At 40.0% G+C, this 18,802-nt stretch overlaps 1 protein-coding gene and 1 pseudogene across 4 annotated transcripts in view; both read right to left on the reverse strand.

The window, feature by feature from the left end:
* Nucleotides 1–18,802, reverse strand: part of SCAPER (S-phase cyclin A associated protein in the ER) — a 521,195-nt gene that overhangs the window by 35,201 nt on the left and 467,192 nt on the right. For all 4 annotated transcript variants that reach the window (XM_059180289.1, XM_059180288.1, XM_059180286.1 and 1 more), the window contains one exon: nt 666–903. In XM_059180289.1, coding sequence (XP_059036272.1) covers nt 666–903 — 238 coding nt within the window. The remainder of the gene's footprint in view (nt 1–665; nt 904–18,802) is intronic.
* Nucleotides 10,120–10,219, reverse strand: LOC131837433 (U6 spliceosomal RNA; annotated as a pseudogene).

The raw sequence follows: 18,802 nt of genomic DNA on the forward strand, positions 1-18,802 counted from the left end.
GGGGCTTGCTCTGTTCCAAAGGTTCAGTGTTTTTGAAAATTAAATTTCCTACATGAAAAAAAATCTATTTCTCAGCTGACAGTCTGGTGTTACAGCATAAAGCAATTTTTCTTTCTTCAGCTATAAAAACTGAATTTATAGAGGTGTGCACATATAACTACACATGCACTTTATACTGGACACAAGTCAGTTAAATCATCCACAGAAAGTCCTATCAATCAAAACAATTTTGGTTCTGTTTATGTAAGAAACCATGACTTTCCTTAATATTTAAAAGTTGATGGGATAATAATGCCTTTCCATAAAGAAATCAAGACAAGATTTGTTAGGAGCAGAGTGGCACAGATTTGGGGGTCAGAAAACCACAGGTACCAGTCCTGGCAAAGCCACATGTAACCTTGGGCAAATTATTTAACTGTCAGCATTTTCCTCTGTAGAATGGGTATAATATTTTGCAGGACCATCATGAGAATAAATGAGAACACATATGTAGAGCACCTAACATGGTTCGCAGAAGACAGTAGCTTCATAAATAGTATGTATTGTGATTTCCTTTACTGTGGTTTATTCGTTCTGTCCCAAATGCAGAAGAACCTCACACCATTACCTACAATAAAATCTGAGTTCTTGGTTAGTTAACATCAACACTGACCAATGCTTGGTACCTGGAAAGCAGGCAGATCAAGAGCTGCAAAACTGTTGAAGAACTGTAAACTCTGAATGGCCACTTGGACTGTATTCTGAGCGTAACTCTCCTTGGGGCTGGCAGTACTAGGGTCCGAGATGGTGCCGTGGAAGAGGACACAGTAGAGCGTGTGCAGAACTCCGGCCAGGTCCGTAGCCTGAAGAGCAGCGGTCAGTCCCGTGGGATCCTGGCGATTATCGTCAAATATGCTGTATGACCTGACAAAGAAACATTCAACTCTTTAGAAGAAATCTACCTAAGGATGTGAGCATTTTTATAGGCCAAATGGAATAAGACAAGCAGAACGTTAAAAGCAAACCATCTGAGTCATGGAGTAAGGTAACTAGAAACCTCAGGGAATAGACACAGCCTGCAGCTTTTCCCTGCCCAGGAGGGTGGGCGGCTAGCCCCGTTCTCCTTGGGGAGAACCCCCCTGTGCTTTGTAACCTAGGTGGGCTTGCTTTGTTTTAGCTTCTAGGTCTGGGCAAACTGGACAGAGTCCAGGAGAGCCACTGGAACTCCGAAATAGCATAGTCTCCTTTCTGGATACACAATCTTCTCAGGGGAGGCAGCTACCAGGAAAGTGTGAGGCCTCAAAAACTCAGTAGCATGTTGGTATCCTGTGGTAGGGAGACACTTCACCTGCTTTTAAAAGCAGAGTTCCATCATGGAGGAATACTGGCAGGACGGGCTGTAGGGGCTGAACTCCCAAGAACAAGCAAGTGCTGGATTAGCCTTACACAAATCAACATGAAGCCAGCTTAGTAGCTGTGGCAGGCAGGGCTATGGGTGAACAAGAAGCAAAGGCTGTGGCAAGTGAGTTCCTCAAGTCAACAGGAGAGCCAGCAAGGGTTTACTAAATCCATCTCACTCCTGAACTTGGGTCTACACAAAGCAGCTAGTGATCAAGAGCCTGTGGTTTTAGTAAATGTGGTGGCCAAGCATTTGTCCACACTTTTTCCCCCTAGACACTGCACCCAGATTTCTCTCTGAGGAATGAGCCCCCCACTCTCTCTTATAACCTATGTGCTCCAGGGGGCCTCCTTCCGCTTCACTCTGACTCCAGGGCCCAAGGTACTAAAAGGCACACTTCATTTCTCTGGCAGTCCAGTATGGCTCAGGGATGGCACCTGTCACAGTTAGAGCTCAAGGAAGCAATGGAGATGCCTTTGCTGAGATGCTTGGAAAGAAGCCCTTATTTTTTCTCCCCTGGGCTTGAATCTGAGAAGATGTAAGGTTTGCAGCTGCTACAGCGCATATTCTACACAGATCCTCAGGTCTCTCCGTGCCTTTCCACATGGGCCGGTCTTCCCTTTCATGGACATACGTTTCTTCCCCCCCCCAGGAAGAGAAGTTACAAGTCCCTGTTCAGCGTCTTCCTTTATGACAGATACTCTTCCCTATTTGTAACATGGATACAGGTCCCCCACCGTGCCCACCCTCCAAGGTTGTTTTGTTGTTGTTCCTTTCAGATGGAATCTGGAATGTGAGAGGGGCATTAAAGATCTATGCTAATCTCATTAACTTGCCCAGAAACACTCTGGGAGATGGTACTAATAAAAATTCCGAAGTGCTGGCTGGCAAGTTTCTGGTCTCTTGTCTAGTTTTCTAATTTGCTACTAGTTTCATCAAAGTAGAGTTTTATTCATAACCATGGGAAACATTTATTTCTTGAATGTGGACTATTTCTAATACTAAGTGAGATGACATTATATATTATGATATATATTATGATATATACATTATATATATATATACATATATATATATATATATATATATATATATATATATATATTATATGAGGGTTACCTCATTCTCTTTTCAAGAAAGTAGGTCTCTCAGGAGGCATTGTCATCTCATTGTCATATAACAGGATCTACTAAGTACATTCACATCATTTACCTCATCGGTTTTTCACAGGTGGTAGGGAAGGTATTGTATTGCTCCCCTTCACTGTACCCACGAAGATTAGTTGAGACACTCTAGATCATACACACTTATCGGTGGCAAAGGCAAATCTGAGGACCAAAACATCCAGGATAACCAGGAGGTGACTTTTCTTTCCATCCCTTTTCTTAAGTCAAATCTTGGGGTTAACTGAAAGCCATTAAAGTATAGGGAGACTATAATGTAATCTTGTATCATCACGGAGAGATACGTTTTGTTTTATGGGACAGGATATGAACACAAAGTCAAGAAATGATATTTATTTGCTTACAGGAACATCTGTAAGCTACACAAACTCTGTTAGCTAATGTCAGTCGGCCCGCCCCTCTTTCCTTTCTTCCATTATACCCTAAGAGCTTGGGGTCAGATCCTGACTAGAGACATGAGTAGAGATTGATGTGTCTGACTTTATTATATAGGCTCCCAAAAGGGATCTGTGTTTGCTTAACACTGACTGCCTTTTAGAACCAAAGGCAAGTCAGAAGGCATTTTTACCTAGTTTCCACTAGGCTTTTGGAAATTTAGGCATGAGTAACATCAGTATTGGTGACAACAGGGTTTTTGCTCTGTGATTCAGAATGCTGACCTTACCCTTATCGCCTGTGTTTTTTAAAAACTGATTATTAGCATATACAAATACAGGTACTCAGAAATATAACTTTATCATTTTAAAGCAATTTGTCATACTTAATCTTGCCAAACATTTAAATGACATGAATTCACTGCTATTACTTCTTCAAAAGAATATATAAAAATTTTTAAAAAGTGAAGGTCATCAGATTACTTATTCTTCCTCTCTCCATTCCATCCTATTATTTGGGAAAACATTAATCACAAACTATAAACAACACAACCCGGGATTTTTGCAATATTCTCCTGGTGAAATAAAAATGTTGACTCAGAAAAATGAATTAAATGATCACTCAATAACTTATATGTGGAAATGAAAAATCAGATCTGAAACTTTATGTACTACATTCTGAGATCTTAATTTTACTGAATTTTAAAGTGTTTTTGTTTATTTTCTAGAACTAGAGATCTTGGTGGTATATTAAGTTCTGTTCATTAAAAGCCAGATTCAATTAGGAAAAACTATAACTGGACCATCAATATTCCTGCACAGCATATGAAAAACCCTACTTTGCCTTATTGGACAGTATAGATGTAAAAAAAAAAAAAAAGCGCAGTGATTTGTGTGGGCATGAATCAAATGCCATCCATTCACCTTTGGTATTTCTTTTTTATTTGATGAATTTTACTTTATTTTTAAAGTTTATTATGTTATGTTAGTCACCATACAGTGCATCATTAGTTTTTAATGTAGTGTTCCATGATTCACTGTTTGTGTATAATACCCAGTGCTCCATGTAATACGTGCCCTCCTTAATACCTATCACCAGGCTAACCCATCTCCCTACCCTTCTCCCCTCTGAAATCCTCAGTTTGTTTCTTGTTGTCCATAGTCTCTTATGGTTCATCTTCCTGCTGATTTCCCCCTCTTCATTCTTCCCTTTCTTTTTCTAATATCCTCCATGCTATTCCTTATGTTCCACATATAAGTGAAACCATATGATAACTGTCTTTCTCTGCTTGACTTATTTCACTTAGCATAATTCCCTCCCGTCCCATCCAGGTTGATGAAAATAGTGGGTATTCATCCTTTCTGAAGGCTGAGTAACAGTCCATTGTATATATGTACCATATCTTCTTGATTCATTCATCTGTTAAGGACATCTCGGCTCCTTCCACATTTGGCTATTGTGGACACTGCTTCTGTGAACAATGGGGTGCATGTGACCCTTCTTTTCACTACATCTGTATCTTTGGGGTAAATATCCAGTAATGCAATTGCTGGGACATAGGGTAGCTCTATTCTTAGCATCCTGAGGAACCTCCATACTGTTTTCCAGAGTGGCTGTACCAGCTTGCATTCCCACCAACTGTGTAAGATGGTTCCCCTTTCTCTACACCCTTGCCAACAGTTGTTATTTCTTGCCTTGTCAATTTTTGCTATTCTAACTGGTGTAAGGTGGAATCTCAATGTGGTTTTGATTTTAAATTTCCTGACGGCTAATGATGTTGAACATTTTTCCACATGTCTGTTAGCCATTTATATGTCTTCTTTAGAGAAATGTCTGTTCATGTCTTCTATCCATATTTTGACTTGATTATTTGTTTTTGGGGTGTTGGGTTTGAGAAGTTCTTTGTCCAGTCTTTTATCTGTAGTGTCATTTACAAATCAATTCTTCCATTCAGTGGGTTACCTCTTTTTTTGGTTGACTGTTTCCTTTGCTGTGCAGAAGCTTTTTATATTGATGAAGTCCCAAAAGTTCTAAAATTTGTATGGAATGAGAAAAGACCCAGAATCACTAAGGAAATGTTGAAAAAGAAAACCAAAGCTGGGGGGCATCACGTTGCTTGATTTCAAGCTTTATTGCAAAGCTGTGATCACCAAGACAGCATGGTACTGGCACAAAACCAAATACATAGATCAATGGAACAGAATAGACAGGCCAGATATGGACCCTCAACTCTATGGTCAACTAATCTTAGACAAGCAGGAAAAAATACTCAATAGAAAAAAGGTAGTTTCCTCAATAAATGGTACTTAGAAAATTGGACAGCTATATACAGAAGAATGAAACTCGACCATTCTCTTACACCATACACAAAGATAAACTCAAAATGATGAAAGACCTCAATGTGAGGCAGGAATCCATCAAAATCCTAGAGGAGAACATAGGCAGTAACCTCTTTGTTGTCGGCCACAGCAACTTCTTTCAAGACACATCTCCAAAGACAAGGGAAACAAGAGTGAAAATAAACTTTTGGGACTTTATCAAGATAAAAAGCTTCACATTTAGTTGGCCCCCCAAAGCAAGTACAACAGGCTGGGATACTACAACCCCGTAAAGGGGTTGTTTGTTCCTGGCTTGTTTACTCTCTTCTGCCTGGTACCCATTTTTCTGGCTTGGTAACACCAACTGTGATCTTCTAGATGGTTCTACTATCTTCTTGGATTTTGGCTTTGTTCATTTCTTCAGTTCTGGAATTCTGAGGGATCTTGTGAGAACTTCCCATTTTAGTCCCTGAACCTTGAGATTCCACTCAGTCATCTGGATAGTGTTGGGAATGGATGGGATTAAGTCACTGTCTCTCCTACTGATGGATGTAAACTTCACTGTTCAAAAGTGAATTATTTTTTTAGAGGTAGTCCAGTGTGGGCTTTTAAGTACAGGGATATTCTGGGAAAGCTGATCTACATCCAGTGATATCATTCATCAGGATTTGTGATAAGCACAAGGGGCATGATGATCTGTCAGATACTCTCAGTTTGAAAAGCCAAAGTGCCTGTGCCCCCAGAACAGTGACCAACTGTAACATGTGCAGCCAAAGAAGATCTGGTTCCTGTCCCAGGGAGGTTACACGAGGCGCAGGCATGCGTATTAGTTCCTACTGCTGATGGAACACATTATCACAAGCTTGTAGCTCAAAACACTACAAATTTATTCTCGTACAGTTTGGGAGGTCAGAATCCAAAATAAATCTCACTGGGCTAAAAATTAGGTGTTATTAGAGCAGTGTTCCCTCCAGAGGCTCCACGGGAGAATTAGCTTCCTTGCCTTTCACAACTTCTAGAGTGCAAACGGATTCCTTGGCTTGTGGCCCCTTCCTCCATCTTCAAAGTGTAAGCAGCAAAGCACCTTCAAGTCTCTCTAACACTTTTCCAGTTCCCTCTTTCACTTACAAGGGCCTTTGTAACGACATTGGGCCCACATGGATAAACCAGGATACTCTTCCCATCCCAAGATCTTAACTTAATTTCTGCAAATCTCTTTGGTTATGTGAAATAACACATTTACAGTTTTGGAGGATTAGGATATAGATATCTCTGGCAGGGCATTATTCTCCCCCTCCCCCTTTTTTAATGTTAAGATACATATAACATAAAATTTACCATCTTATTTTAGGTGTATAGTTCATTGATATTAAATACATTCATTATGATGTTTAACCTTCACTACCAACCATCCCCATAACTCTTTCATCTATACCTAGTAAACAATAATTCCCCACCTCCACTTCCCCCTACAACCACATTCTACTTCCTGTCTCTATGACTTTGACTACTCTAAGTACTTCATATAAGTGAAATCATCGCAGAATATTTAGTTTCTTTGTGACTGGTTTATTTCACTTAGCATAATGTCCCCGAGGTTCATCTATATTATTGAATGTGCCAGAATTTCCCTACTTTTTAAGGCTAAGTAATATTCCATTGAATGTATACACCACTTTTTGTGTATCCATTCATCCACTGATGAACACCTGGATTGCTTTCGTGTTTTAGCTATTGCAAAAAATGCTTCTGTGAACACAGGCATACAAATAGGTTTTTAAAATCCTCTTTTCCCAATTCTTTCAGATACATGCCCAGAAGTGGAATTGCTTGATCACATGGTAATTCTATTTTTAATTTTCTGAGGAACTGCCAAATTTTCCACAGCAGCTATATCATTTACACTCACAGCAATAATGCACAAGGGTTCAAATTTCTCTGCATCCTCACTAACACTTGCTATTGTCTTTTTTTTTTTTTAAAGATTTTATTTATTTATTTGACAGACAGAGATCACAAGTAGGCAGAGAGGCAGGCAGAGAGAGAGGAGGAAGCAGATTCCCTGCTGAGCAGAGAGCCCGATGTGGGGCTCGATCCCAAGACCCTGAGATCATGACCTGAGCTGAAGGCAGAGGCTTTAACCCACTGAGCCACCCAGGTGCCCCCTTTTTTTTTTTTTTTTTTGATAGTAGCCATCCTAATGGGTATGATGAGGTATCTCACTACAGTTTTGATTTGTATTTTATTATCAGTAATGTTAAACTTCTTTTCATGTGCTCATTGGGGCATTTGTATATCTTCTTTGGAGAAATGCCTATTTAAGTTTTTTTGCTCATTTTTAAAAAAAGGTGTTATTTATTTATTTGAGAGAAAGAGAGAGAGTGAGAGACAGGATGAGAAGGGAGAGGGTCAGAGGGAGAAGCAGACTCCCTGCTGAGTTGGGAGCCCGATGCGGGACTCAATCTTGGCACTCTGGGATGATGACCTCACACCACCCAGGAGCCCTTGCCCATTTTTTAAAGTGTTTTTGTTGTTGTGGAGTTTTAGGAGTTTTCCATGGTTTCCGTATATTAATTCCTTGTCAGATATATAATTTGCAAATATTTTATCCCATTCTCCAGGTTGCCTTTATACTGTGTTGATACCATCTTTTAATGCATAAATTTAAAAATTTTTCATGAGAAAAATACTTTTTCTTTGTCATTGTTAATGTATAAAAATGCAATCGCTTTTTGTTACTAGACTTTGTATTCTGCTACCTTACCAAATTCATTTACTATTTTTAACAGGTTTTTCCTTTCTTTCTTTTTTTTTTTTTTTGGTGTGAAATCTTAAGGGTTTTCTACATCTAAGAGCATATTATTTGCAAACAGAGATCATTCTAATAACACTACACTTCTGATTTGGATGCCTTTTACTTTTTTTTTTTTTGCCTAATGGCAAAAACTGGGACAGAAATCCCAGTACTATGTCGAGTTGAAATGGCAGAAGTGGGCATCCTTGCCTTGTTCCTGATCTTAAAGGAAAATCTAGTCTTTCACCATGATTATGATGTTCCCTGTGGGATTTGCATATATGGTTTTTATTATGTGGAGGTACTTTCTTTCTGTTCCTAGTTTTTTTGAGGGTTTTAAAAAACAGCATGGAGGTTCCTCAAAATGTTGAAAATAGAACTGCCCTATGACCCAGCAATTGCACTATTGGGTATTTACCCTAAAGATACAAATGTAGTGATCCAAAGGGACACATGCACCCGAATGTTTATAGCAGCAATGTCCACAATAGCCAAACTATGGAAAGAACCTAGATGTCCATCAACAGATGAATGGATCAAGAAGATGTGGTATATATACACAATGGAATACTATGCAGCCATCAAAAGAAATGAAATCTTGCCATTTGCAACAACGTGGATGGAACTAGAGTGTATCATGCTTAGCGAAATAAGTCAAGCAGAGAAAGACAACTATCATATGATCTCCCTGATATGAGGAAGTGGTGATGCAACATGGAGGCTTAAGTGGGTAGAAGAATAAATGAAACAAGATGGGATTGGGAGGGAGACAAACCATAAATGACTCTTAATCTCACAAAACAAACTGAGGGTTGCCGGGGGGAGGGGGTTGGGGAGAAGGGGGTGGGATTATGGACATTGGGGAGGGTATGTGATTTGGTGAGTGCTGTGAAGTGTGTAAACCTGGTGATTCACAGACCTGGGGATAAAAATATATGTATATAAAAAATATATGTTTATAAAAAATAAAAAATTTAAAAAAAAAAATTAAAAATAAAAAGATTTTATTTATTAGTGAGGGAGAGAGTGAACGTGTGCACATGTATGATCAGGGGAGAGACAAAGGGCGAGGGATAGGGATATAGCAAATTTCTCATGCAGACTCCACTCTGAGCAAGGAGCCTGATGTGGGACTTGACTTTAACAATCCTGAGATCATGACCTGAGCTGAAAGCAAGAGTCACATGCTTAAACAACTGAGTCATCCAGGCACCCCAAGTGTTTTATAATGAAAGGGTGTTGAATTTGTCCAATGCTTTTTCTGTATCAATTGAGATGATCACGCATTTTTGTTTCCATCATTCTGTTAACGTGGTCTAATTACAATGACTGATGTTCATTTACTGAACCGTCTTTGCATTGCAGGAATAAATCCCACTTGGTCATGATGTACATAATCCTTTTACCACGCCTGCTAGATTTGGCTTGGTAGTTTTGTTGAACATTTTTACATCAATGTTCATAAGGGTTATCAGTGTGTAATTTTCTCTCTGTGTTGCACCTTTGTCTAGCTTTGGTTTCAGGGTAATGCTGGCTTCATAGAATGAGTCAAAGTGTTCCCTTCCCTTCAGTTTTTGGGAAAGGCTTGAGAAAGATTGGTGTTAGTTCTTCAAATATTTGGTAGAATTCACAACTGAAGCTATCAAGTCTAGGGCTTTCCTTTGAACATTTTTGATTACTGATTCAATCTCCTTACTAGTTCTATTCAGATTTTCTATTTCTTTCTGACTTAGCCTTGGTAGGTATTTTGTTTCTAGAAATTTATCCATTTCATCTAGGTTATCCAATTTGTTGGCATACATTGTTAATAGCTCTCTCTCATAATCCTTTTTATTTCTGTAGAATTGATAGTAATGTTCCCACATTCTTTTCTTCCCTCACCTTTACTGAGGTATAATTGACAAACAAAATTATAACTTATTTAAAGTATACAACATGATGATTTGATATATGGATACATTGTGAAATGATTCTCACAATCAAGTTAACACATCCATTACTTCACATAGTTATATAGTAGAATGCCTAAAATCTACTCTCTTAGTAAATGTCAAGTATATTATAACTATAGGAAATATGGAACACTTCAAGAATTTGAGTGTCATCCTTGTGCAGGAGCCATACTAATCTCTGTGTTGTTCCAGTTTTAGCACTCCTTCTTCATTTGAGCTTAATAATTTGATTCTTCTCTCTCTCTTTTTTTTGTTCATCTAGTTGAAGGTTTTGTTAATTCTCTTGCTCCTTTCAAAGAACTCAAAGTTTGGTTTGATTGATTCTCTTTTTGTTATTTTGTTCTCTATTTCATTGATCTCTGCTATAATCTTTATTATCTCCTTCCTTCTGCTTTGAGTTTAGTTTGCTCTTCTTTTTCTAGTTCCTTAAGTTGTACAGTTAGTTTTTTTTTTTTTTTAAAGATTTGATTTATTTGAGAGGGAGAGGGAGAGGGACTGAGTGAGCATGAGTGGGAGGGAAGGGTGGGGCAGAGGGAGAGGGAGAGGCAGACTTCCTGCTCAGCAGGGAGCCTGATTCGGGGCTTGATCCCAGGATCCTGAGATCATGACCTGAGCTGAAGGCAGACACTTAACTGACTGAGCCACAGAGCTGCCTCTGTATAGTTAGGTTGTGGATTTGAAATATTTCTTTTTTAATGTAAATGTTTATAGTTATACACTTCCTCCCTCAGCAGTGCTTTTATTGTGTCTTCTAAGTTTTGATATATTATATTGTTTTCATTTTCATTCATTGTTAAGAATTTTCAAATTTCCCTTGTGATTTTTTCCCTCAATCCATCTGTTGTTTAAGAGTGTTGTTTAATTTCCACAAATTTGTGAAGTTTTTAGTTTTACTTCTATAATTAATTTTTAACTTCATCCTGTTAGAGTTGGAGAAGATACTTTGAATGGTATCTATCTTTTTAAATCTCCTGAGACTTCATCTTTGGCCTAACAGCTGGTCTATCCTGGAACATGTCCCATGTGCACTTGTTTTTTCTGGGTAGTGTTCAGGAGAGGCATCATTCTGCTTATCACAATGGGACTCGTTATTCACAATCCATGCATTTATTCAACAAATATTTATGGAGGACCTACTTTGTGACAAGGACTACTCAGTGCACTAGGGATCAGCAGTAAAATCTATGCCCTTTTCCTGATAAAGCTTATATTTTAGTGCAGGAAGATATTAGGAACAAATAAACTATATATGTAATAGTATGGCAGGTATACAAAGTGCTACAGTGAAGCAGGGGACATGGCCAGATATGAAGATGTAGGTGAATGTATAATACTATTTTATACAGGATAGTTGGGAAAGCTCCTTCCTCCCTCCTTCCCTCCCTCCCTCCCTTCCTTCCTTTAAATAGTTTATTTATTTGACAGAGAGACAGTGAGAGAGGGAACACAAGCAGGGGGGGGTGGGAGAGGGAGAAGCAGGCTCCCTTCTGAGCAGGGAGCCTGATGCAGAGTTGGATCCCAGGACTCCAGGATCATGACCTGAGCTGAAGGCAGACACTTAACAACTGAACCACCCAGGCATCCCAGGGGAAGCTCTTTCTAATGTGTTAAGTAAGAAGAGTTTTATAGAAAGTGAGGAAGGAAGCCACGAGGTTGTGAGACCAGAGTGTTTTTTACAGAAAAGCAGCAGGTGTCAGGTCTTGGGAGTCAGGAAAATGCAGGACATGTTCAAGAAATAGCAAGGCCAGGGGCGCCTGGGTGGCTCAGTGGGTTAAAGCCTCTGCCTTCAGCTCAGGTCATGATCTAAGGGTCCTGGGATGGAGCCCTGCATTGGGCTCTCTACTCAGCAGGGAGCTTGCTTCCCCCATTCTCTCTGCCTACTTGTGATCTCTGTCTGTCAAATAAATAAATAAAATCATATATATATATATGAAATAGCAAGGCCAGTGTGGCTATAGCAGACTGAGGGAATAGAAGAATTAGGAGACAAGATCAGAGAGGCCAGGAAGATCAGGTAGGGTCTTATAGACCACTGTAGAGAAAAAAAAGGATTTCACTAAATGAGAAGGAAAGTCATTGTAAGGTTCAGAGGAGTGATGTATCTGACTTAAGTTTAAAAATAATCACTATAGGGGTGCCCGGGTGGCTCAGTTGGTTGGGCGGCTGCCTTCGGCTCGGGTCATAATTCCAGGGTCCTGGAATCGAGCCCCACATCGGGCTCCCTGCTTGGCAGAGAGCCTGCTTCTCTCTCTCCCCCTCTCCCTGCCGCTCTGCTTACTTGTGCTCTCTCTCTAGCTCTCTGTCAAATAAACAAATAAAATATTTTTAAAAAATCACTATATTCAAAGGGGCATGTGCACCCGAATGTTTATAGCAGCAATGTCCAAAATGGCCAAACTATGGAAAGAACCTAGATGTCCATCAACAGATGAATGGATAAAGAAGATGTGGTGGGGTGCCTGGGTGTCTCAGTGGGTTAAAGCCTTTGCCTTCGGCTCAGGTCATGGTCCCAGGGTCCTGGGATCGAGCCCCACATCGGGCTCTCTGCTCAGCACGGAGCCTGCTTCCCCTCTCTCTCTGCCTGCCTCTCTGCCTACTTGTGATCTCTGTCTGTCAAATAAATAAATAAAATATTAAAAAGGAAGATGTGGTGTGTGTGTATAGATTACATATATGAATGAATATTAGAAGCCATCAAAAAAAATGAAATCTTCCCATTTGCGACGACGTGTATGGAACTAGAAGGTATTATGCTAAGTGAAGTAAGTCAGTCAGAGAAAGACAATTATCATATGATCTCTCTGATATGAGGAATTTGAGAAACAAGACAGAGGATCATAGGGGGAGGAGGGGAAAATGAAACAAGATGAAATCAGAGAGGGAGACAAACCATAAGAGACTCTTAATCTCAAGAAACAAACTAAGGGTTGCTGGTGGGGAGAGGGATAGGGTGGTTGGGTGATGAACACTGGGTAGAGTATGTGCTATGGTGGGTGCTGTGAATTGTTTAAGACTGATAATTTACAGACCTGTACCCCTGATGCAAATAATACATTATATGTTAATAAAAAAATAAAAATGTAAAAAAATATCACATAGCTAATTGGTTGAAGAGCTTTTAGAAGAGCCAAGGCAGAGGCAGGGAGGCTGTTTGGATTATCCAAGTGAGAGATCATGGTGGATGAACCAGGTTGGTAGCTATGACTGTGGTGGGAAGTGGCTGGATTCTGAGAGTCTTCAGATGGGAAAGTCAGGATTTCTTGATAGACAGGATGTAGGTGTGAGGAAAGAGGAGTAAAAAATGGCTCACTGGATTTTGGCCTGAGTAACTAGAAAAATGTGGCTGTCATTTATAGAAATGGGGAAGACAGTGGATAGAACATGACTGGGGTGGAAAACCAGGAGTTCAGTCTTAAACTGTTAAACTCAAGATGCCTGTTAGACATCTAAGTGGAGATAGTGAACTAGAAATTGGATAAAATGAGTTTTCCAAAGGTAGCTATTTTTGTCAGTTTTGTCCCCAGGGCTTAGAACAGTGGTCTGACATAGTAGCCACTCAATAAACATTTGTTGAATGACTGAATAAATATATAAGCCAAAGGTCAGAGGAGTGGTTGAACTTGAGACATGTGGGGGTCACCAACACATACATGGTACTTAAAGTCAGGAGCCTATCCAGTAAGTGAGCACAGATAGTGGTTTGAGTATTGAACCTTGGGATACTCACACATTTAGAAGTTGGGGAGAGAAGAACAAATCGCAAAGGAAACTAAAAAATAGAAACCAACAGGGTAGGAAGAAAACCAGGAAAGAATGGTGTCCTAGAAGCAAAGTGAAGATAGTTTCAAGGAGAAGGAAGGAATCAATAAAAAAGTGTAACTAAAAATAAATGATAACTGAAAAAAGGATGAAATTTATAAAAATGACTGTTAAATCCTATTTTTAGATCTTTATAAAAACTAACTGCATATGTCTGGGATGGGAAGATGGTATGGTGACGGGGATTGGAACACAGCTCTCAGGGGTAACTGGGGGAAAAGGCTTAGCAAATTAGCTGCCTAACAGTTCAAATGAGGAAAGAGTATTGCTTTTTTACCAATGAATATTATTCCATTTCTGACTGAATTAATAGGAGCACAATGTACATAACAAGAAAGGTTCAGTTTGGGAACCTTGGAACCTTCCACTACCTTGGAAGCACTGGCTCCAGCACTGGGTGCCATACCACATTCAGGACACTGATGTATCAGAAAGTTCCCTAGGAAAGTGACTTGTGTGGTAGAAGTATCTGGAGCTGAAATATCTCAGAAGTTTCTCAGAACTGAAGGCCATAGAAGTTATTTTCAAACTGAAGAGGTATTATATTGTTATTTACGACCCCAGAGAAAAGACATTACCTGAAAACAGATAGTAGATAAACTTCTGAAAATCTTTCTAAGAATTAGAACACCCCAAAGTTAAATGGGATATTGGTAAGGTATTACATTCTTCCCTATTCTGGAAAAAGTAGAAGATCACATCCACTTAAGTGGCAGAGGGTACTCAAACCTCAGCTGGGCATGGAACACAACGATGTCTAAGATTCTGTTCACTCCTGGGTTGCTGTAACAGCTGTGAATCTACTTGGAAAATTATACTCTCCTACACACTCCTACACACACACACACACACACACACACACACACACACACACACACACTGTAGCTTGTTTGATGCAGATCTAATTTGGAGCCCCACTGAAGGGAATGCGGATGATTTAGTGGAGATGTAAGAGGAAAGAAAACTGAAGGAGGGAAAGATGTATGTGTAAGCATTGTAAGATACCTGGATATTTGGTTAGAGAAGGAAAGAAGTATAGGGACAATTACAATAAGATTATCAAGTAGGGTGAGGCTAGCTAATATTTGGGAGGATTTCCAAAGTGCCTGATGATAAGTTTCAGTTTAACTCCAAGAGGAGTTTCTGGGAAGGAAACCTTCCTGGGAAGAGAAGTCATAGATGATGAAAAGAGATGGACATTCTTGTTAGTTAGAACTGACAACCTGGAAGAGGCTGGAGAAAGAGGAAGACCAGGAGGACACCAATGGAAACAAGAGGTAGAGGGTGAGGCCACTAAGAAGAAACTGGGGCTCTGACAGAGGTCTGAGTAGAGGCCCAAGAAAGTGGAAGATACAGAGGTGATGGCCTCAAGATAGTCAACTAAAGGTAGAAGGAAGAAGTGTCAGGGAGGAGCCCAGGAGGTGAGAGTACAAGCAGCTCTGGGTGACTGACAACAGGATCTAGTTCTGGATCTTGGAATTGTGGGTTAGGGCTACTGTCCAAACATGTCTCTCCGAGCGGACATTTCTAACCTCCTAACTTTAGCTTTCTTATAGGCACTGTAAGTAGCGAAGGGCCCTGTATTGCTTTTGGCTGGTTTTGCTGATGTTCTGGCTTCTCCTATCTTCAGAATTTGGCAGTTAGGCTGAAGGAGCTCTTCCAGAGGCTCTGCTGTGCGGCCAAATGAAGGCAATTGCTTTTGCTGGGTGAGTAACTGGGAGGAAAAACTGTCATATTGGGGCAGCAGTACCTCCTGCCTGAGTTTCCCTGCTTCCCTTCTGGCGCCTCTAATCCATTCCTCACAGAGTAAACAGATGCTCTTTCTACTTTTTAAGTAATCAGATCATGCCACTCTCTGGCTTAAAATCCTCACATGGCTTCCCATCATACATTGAATAAAATCCAGACTTCTTCTCTCTCGGTCCTCAACTCCTGGCCCTTACTTTGACTTCATCGAGCACTTTCTTTCCTGCTCGTCACATTCTAGTATTCTGCCTTCTCTGTTTCTGGAACACACCTGCCCCAGATATTTGGGAGTCATCAACTTAGCGTTTCTTCTCAACTACAATATTCTTCCCTTGGATCATTACATGGTTGACTCCTTAGTTTCAGTGTCATCTCCCCAGAGAGGCTTCCCTAACCTCTCCACCTACAAGCCACTGTACTATTACCCACTTTATTTTCTCGTATTGCCACCACTAGTTCATATTATCTAATTTGTTTACTGATTTATTGTCTTCTTTTCCTGTTAGATTGTAAGTTCCATAAGTGGAGGTGTTTTATCTACTACTACAGCCTTAATGCCTGGACAAATGTCTGGCATATATCAACTGCTCAATAACTTGTAATGAATAAGGAGTAAACAAATGAATGAATAAAGAATATAAGATAAATGAATGGATAAAGAATAAATAAAGGGATGAATAAATAAAGCAATGGAAGGAAGTGAGTAAGAATTAGTCTCATTCCTGCCCAAGGAATGAAGGTCTTGAATATCTTCTCACCTCAGAGGGAGAAGAATATGAGATGTGGGCAGCCGTTCTTCCCATGTGAAGAGCAGGTGCAGGAAATGGGGTCCTGGCATAGATTAACTATATACACTGGTGTTTGCTAACTCTGCCAGTCACAAGCTATCTCCTTTTTATTTTGTTTTTGGCTGGTGCTATGTGCCTCAAGGGGAACTGCTAGGACATGGAGAATCCTTCCTTAGGGAAATCTTAGTTGAAGACATAAAACAAATACATAGGACAAGAGAACTAATGAATTAGCAGTAGGCAAATATTAAGTAAGAGGTATAAATAGTAGGTTCCAGCTCATATTTCGGAGGCAAGCATCCCTTTGATTATATCATAGAGGACTGAAATGGATTCTGGGGGATAAGTTAGAGGTAACTAAAGACACATGACAAGAATCATGAGCAGAATAAGGAGGTGAAGAGCAATAGCCTACTTTGGGTGAAAGCCAATGGGTTTTAGAATCTGACATATTAAGTATAACTTCTTGGTAGAAGCTGCCAGTAGGAATTCCAAGAGGACATGTCCATCAGGGCTTTGTTATGAATATGATCTGTGCCTTAAATTCACTTGCTCCTGCCTTGCTTTACTTTTTCCTATTTTCTTTTGTTCTAGTTTTTTCACTAAAAAAATATACTGTACTCTCTCACAAATCTGTTTGGAAAAAAGTGGGGAACAATAAATATATATTAAAAACAGCACCTCAGGCAAGAGACAGATGTGTTAGTTCCCATTTGCCCCTGCCTTGTCTAAGCCTGTAAGGGAAGAATTATCAAATTCACTTTTACAATGTGAGGAAACAGGCTTTGAGAAGCCAAATCTGCCATTGGTCCCAGAGCTAGGACAGCAGGAACAGCACCCACCTTTTTCTGACTCCCAATCTGTGCTCTTCAACACAACCCCACACAAAGGTTTTCTTCTTGAGATCCTGCCCTCCAAAGTTCTAGAACCAGGAGGAGTCTAACTGCAAATATATCCTGGATATATTCTGCTGCTCTAAGCCTGGTGAGCCCACACATGTACTGACAGTCTGCCTTCGTCATACCTTATCCCCTCTGGGAGTGGTAAGCGACTGAAGTCTACCCCTAAACGTTGGTCTTGTGGGGTATGATCCAGAAAGCTCCCTTTCTCTGGCACAGTGCCTGGCACATAGTGGACATACAAGTTGAATTGTAGCAATGAAATGGTCATCATTCTGTCTCTATAACTCAACTAAGTCTTTATTATTAGCAGGGATGGATCTTTCAGAAATCTCTAAACTAGCCATTACCCAGTTGTGAATATAGAAATAGCCCAGAAGTTTTGCTCTTGTGTTCTTCTCACTCTCTAGCTCTGAAGCATGCGGCAGTCACTCCTCCTTATCACTCTTAGAGGCTACCATGCTCCCTTGGTATGAGCAGCATTGCTGGAATGTAACTCTACAAGGAGCATTTAGCCTGGGACACATAAAAGGTGTTCACCAAATGTTACTTCCTTTACTTTTACTTGCTGAGTCCTATTATATTTACTTCATTCCCTATCTCCCAATCTCAGAAAGTCTTTTGTCTGAGGACAGTAGCTAATGACCACAAAAGGTTTGAAAGTTAACAGAAGTGATGTCAAAAGATAGGGTGACAATACCAGATATAAGACTGCAGAGAGAACAGAAGACAGATGAGAACAGGATATTGGAAACACATTTATCTTCAGAGTAGGCTGGAACGTGGAAAATTGCATCTTTCAAACACAACTATGGCAATATTTCTGGTCCTATATGCTCTTCTAGGACCTTCATATTCCCCATGAAGAGGTGAAGTCCTATTTCTCCTCCCTTTGAAGCAGTTGGGGGGATGTTGTGACTTTCTTGATGAACAGAATTCAGAGGAAGTCATTCTGCATAACTTCTGAGGCTAGCTCATAAAAGGTAATATGGTTTCTACTTAGTTCTTTGTCAAGATACTCCTTCTTGGAATGTGGCACCACATTGGAAATCCAAATTAGCACTGCAGAGTGACCAGATAGAAAGGTCTTCAGCTAACAGCCATATGAACTACAGATTTGTGTGAATAAGCACTTTGATTTCAACTGCTAGCCTTCCAACTTCTAGCTTTCTTCCAACTGAGGCCCAGATATCGTGGAACAAAAACGAGCCATTCTCGATACAAACATAGTGATCCAAAGGGGCATGTGCACCCGAATGTTTATAGCAGCAATGTCCACAATACCCAAACTATGGAAAGAACCTAGATGTCCATCAACAGATGAATGGATCAAGAAGATGTGGTATATATACACAATGGAATACTATGCAGCCATCAAAAGAAATGAAATCTTGCCATTTGCGACAACATGGATGGAACTAGAGCGTATCATGCTTAGCGAAATAAGTCAAGCGGAGAAAGACAACTATCATATGATCTCCCTGATATGAGGAAGTGGTGATGCAACATGAGGGCTTAAGTGGGTAGAAGAAGAATCAATGAAACAAGA

This window comes from Mustela lutreola, chromosome 7 (assembly GCF_030435805.1).
Source record: "Mustela lutreola isolate mMusLut2 chromosome 7, mMusLut2.pri, whole genome shotgun sequence".
Lineage (NCBI taxonomy): Eukaryota > Metazoa > Chordata > Mammalia > Carnivora > Mustelidae > Mustela > Mustela lutreola.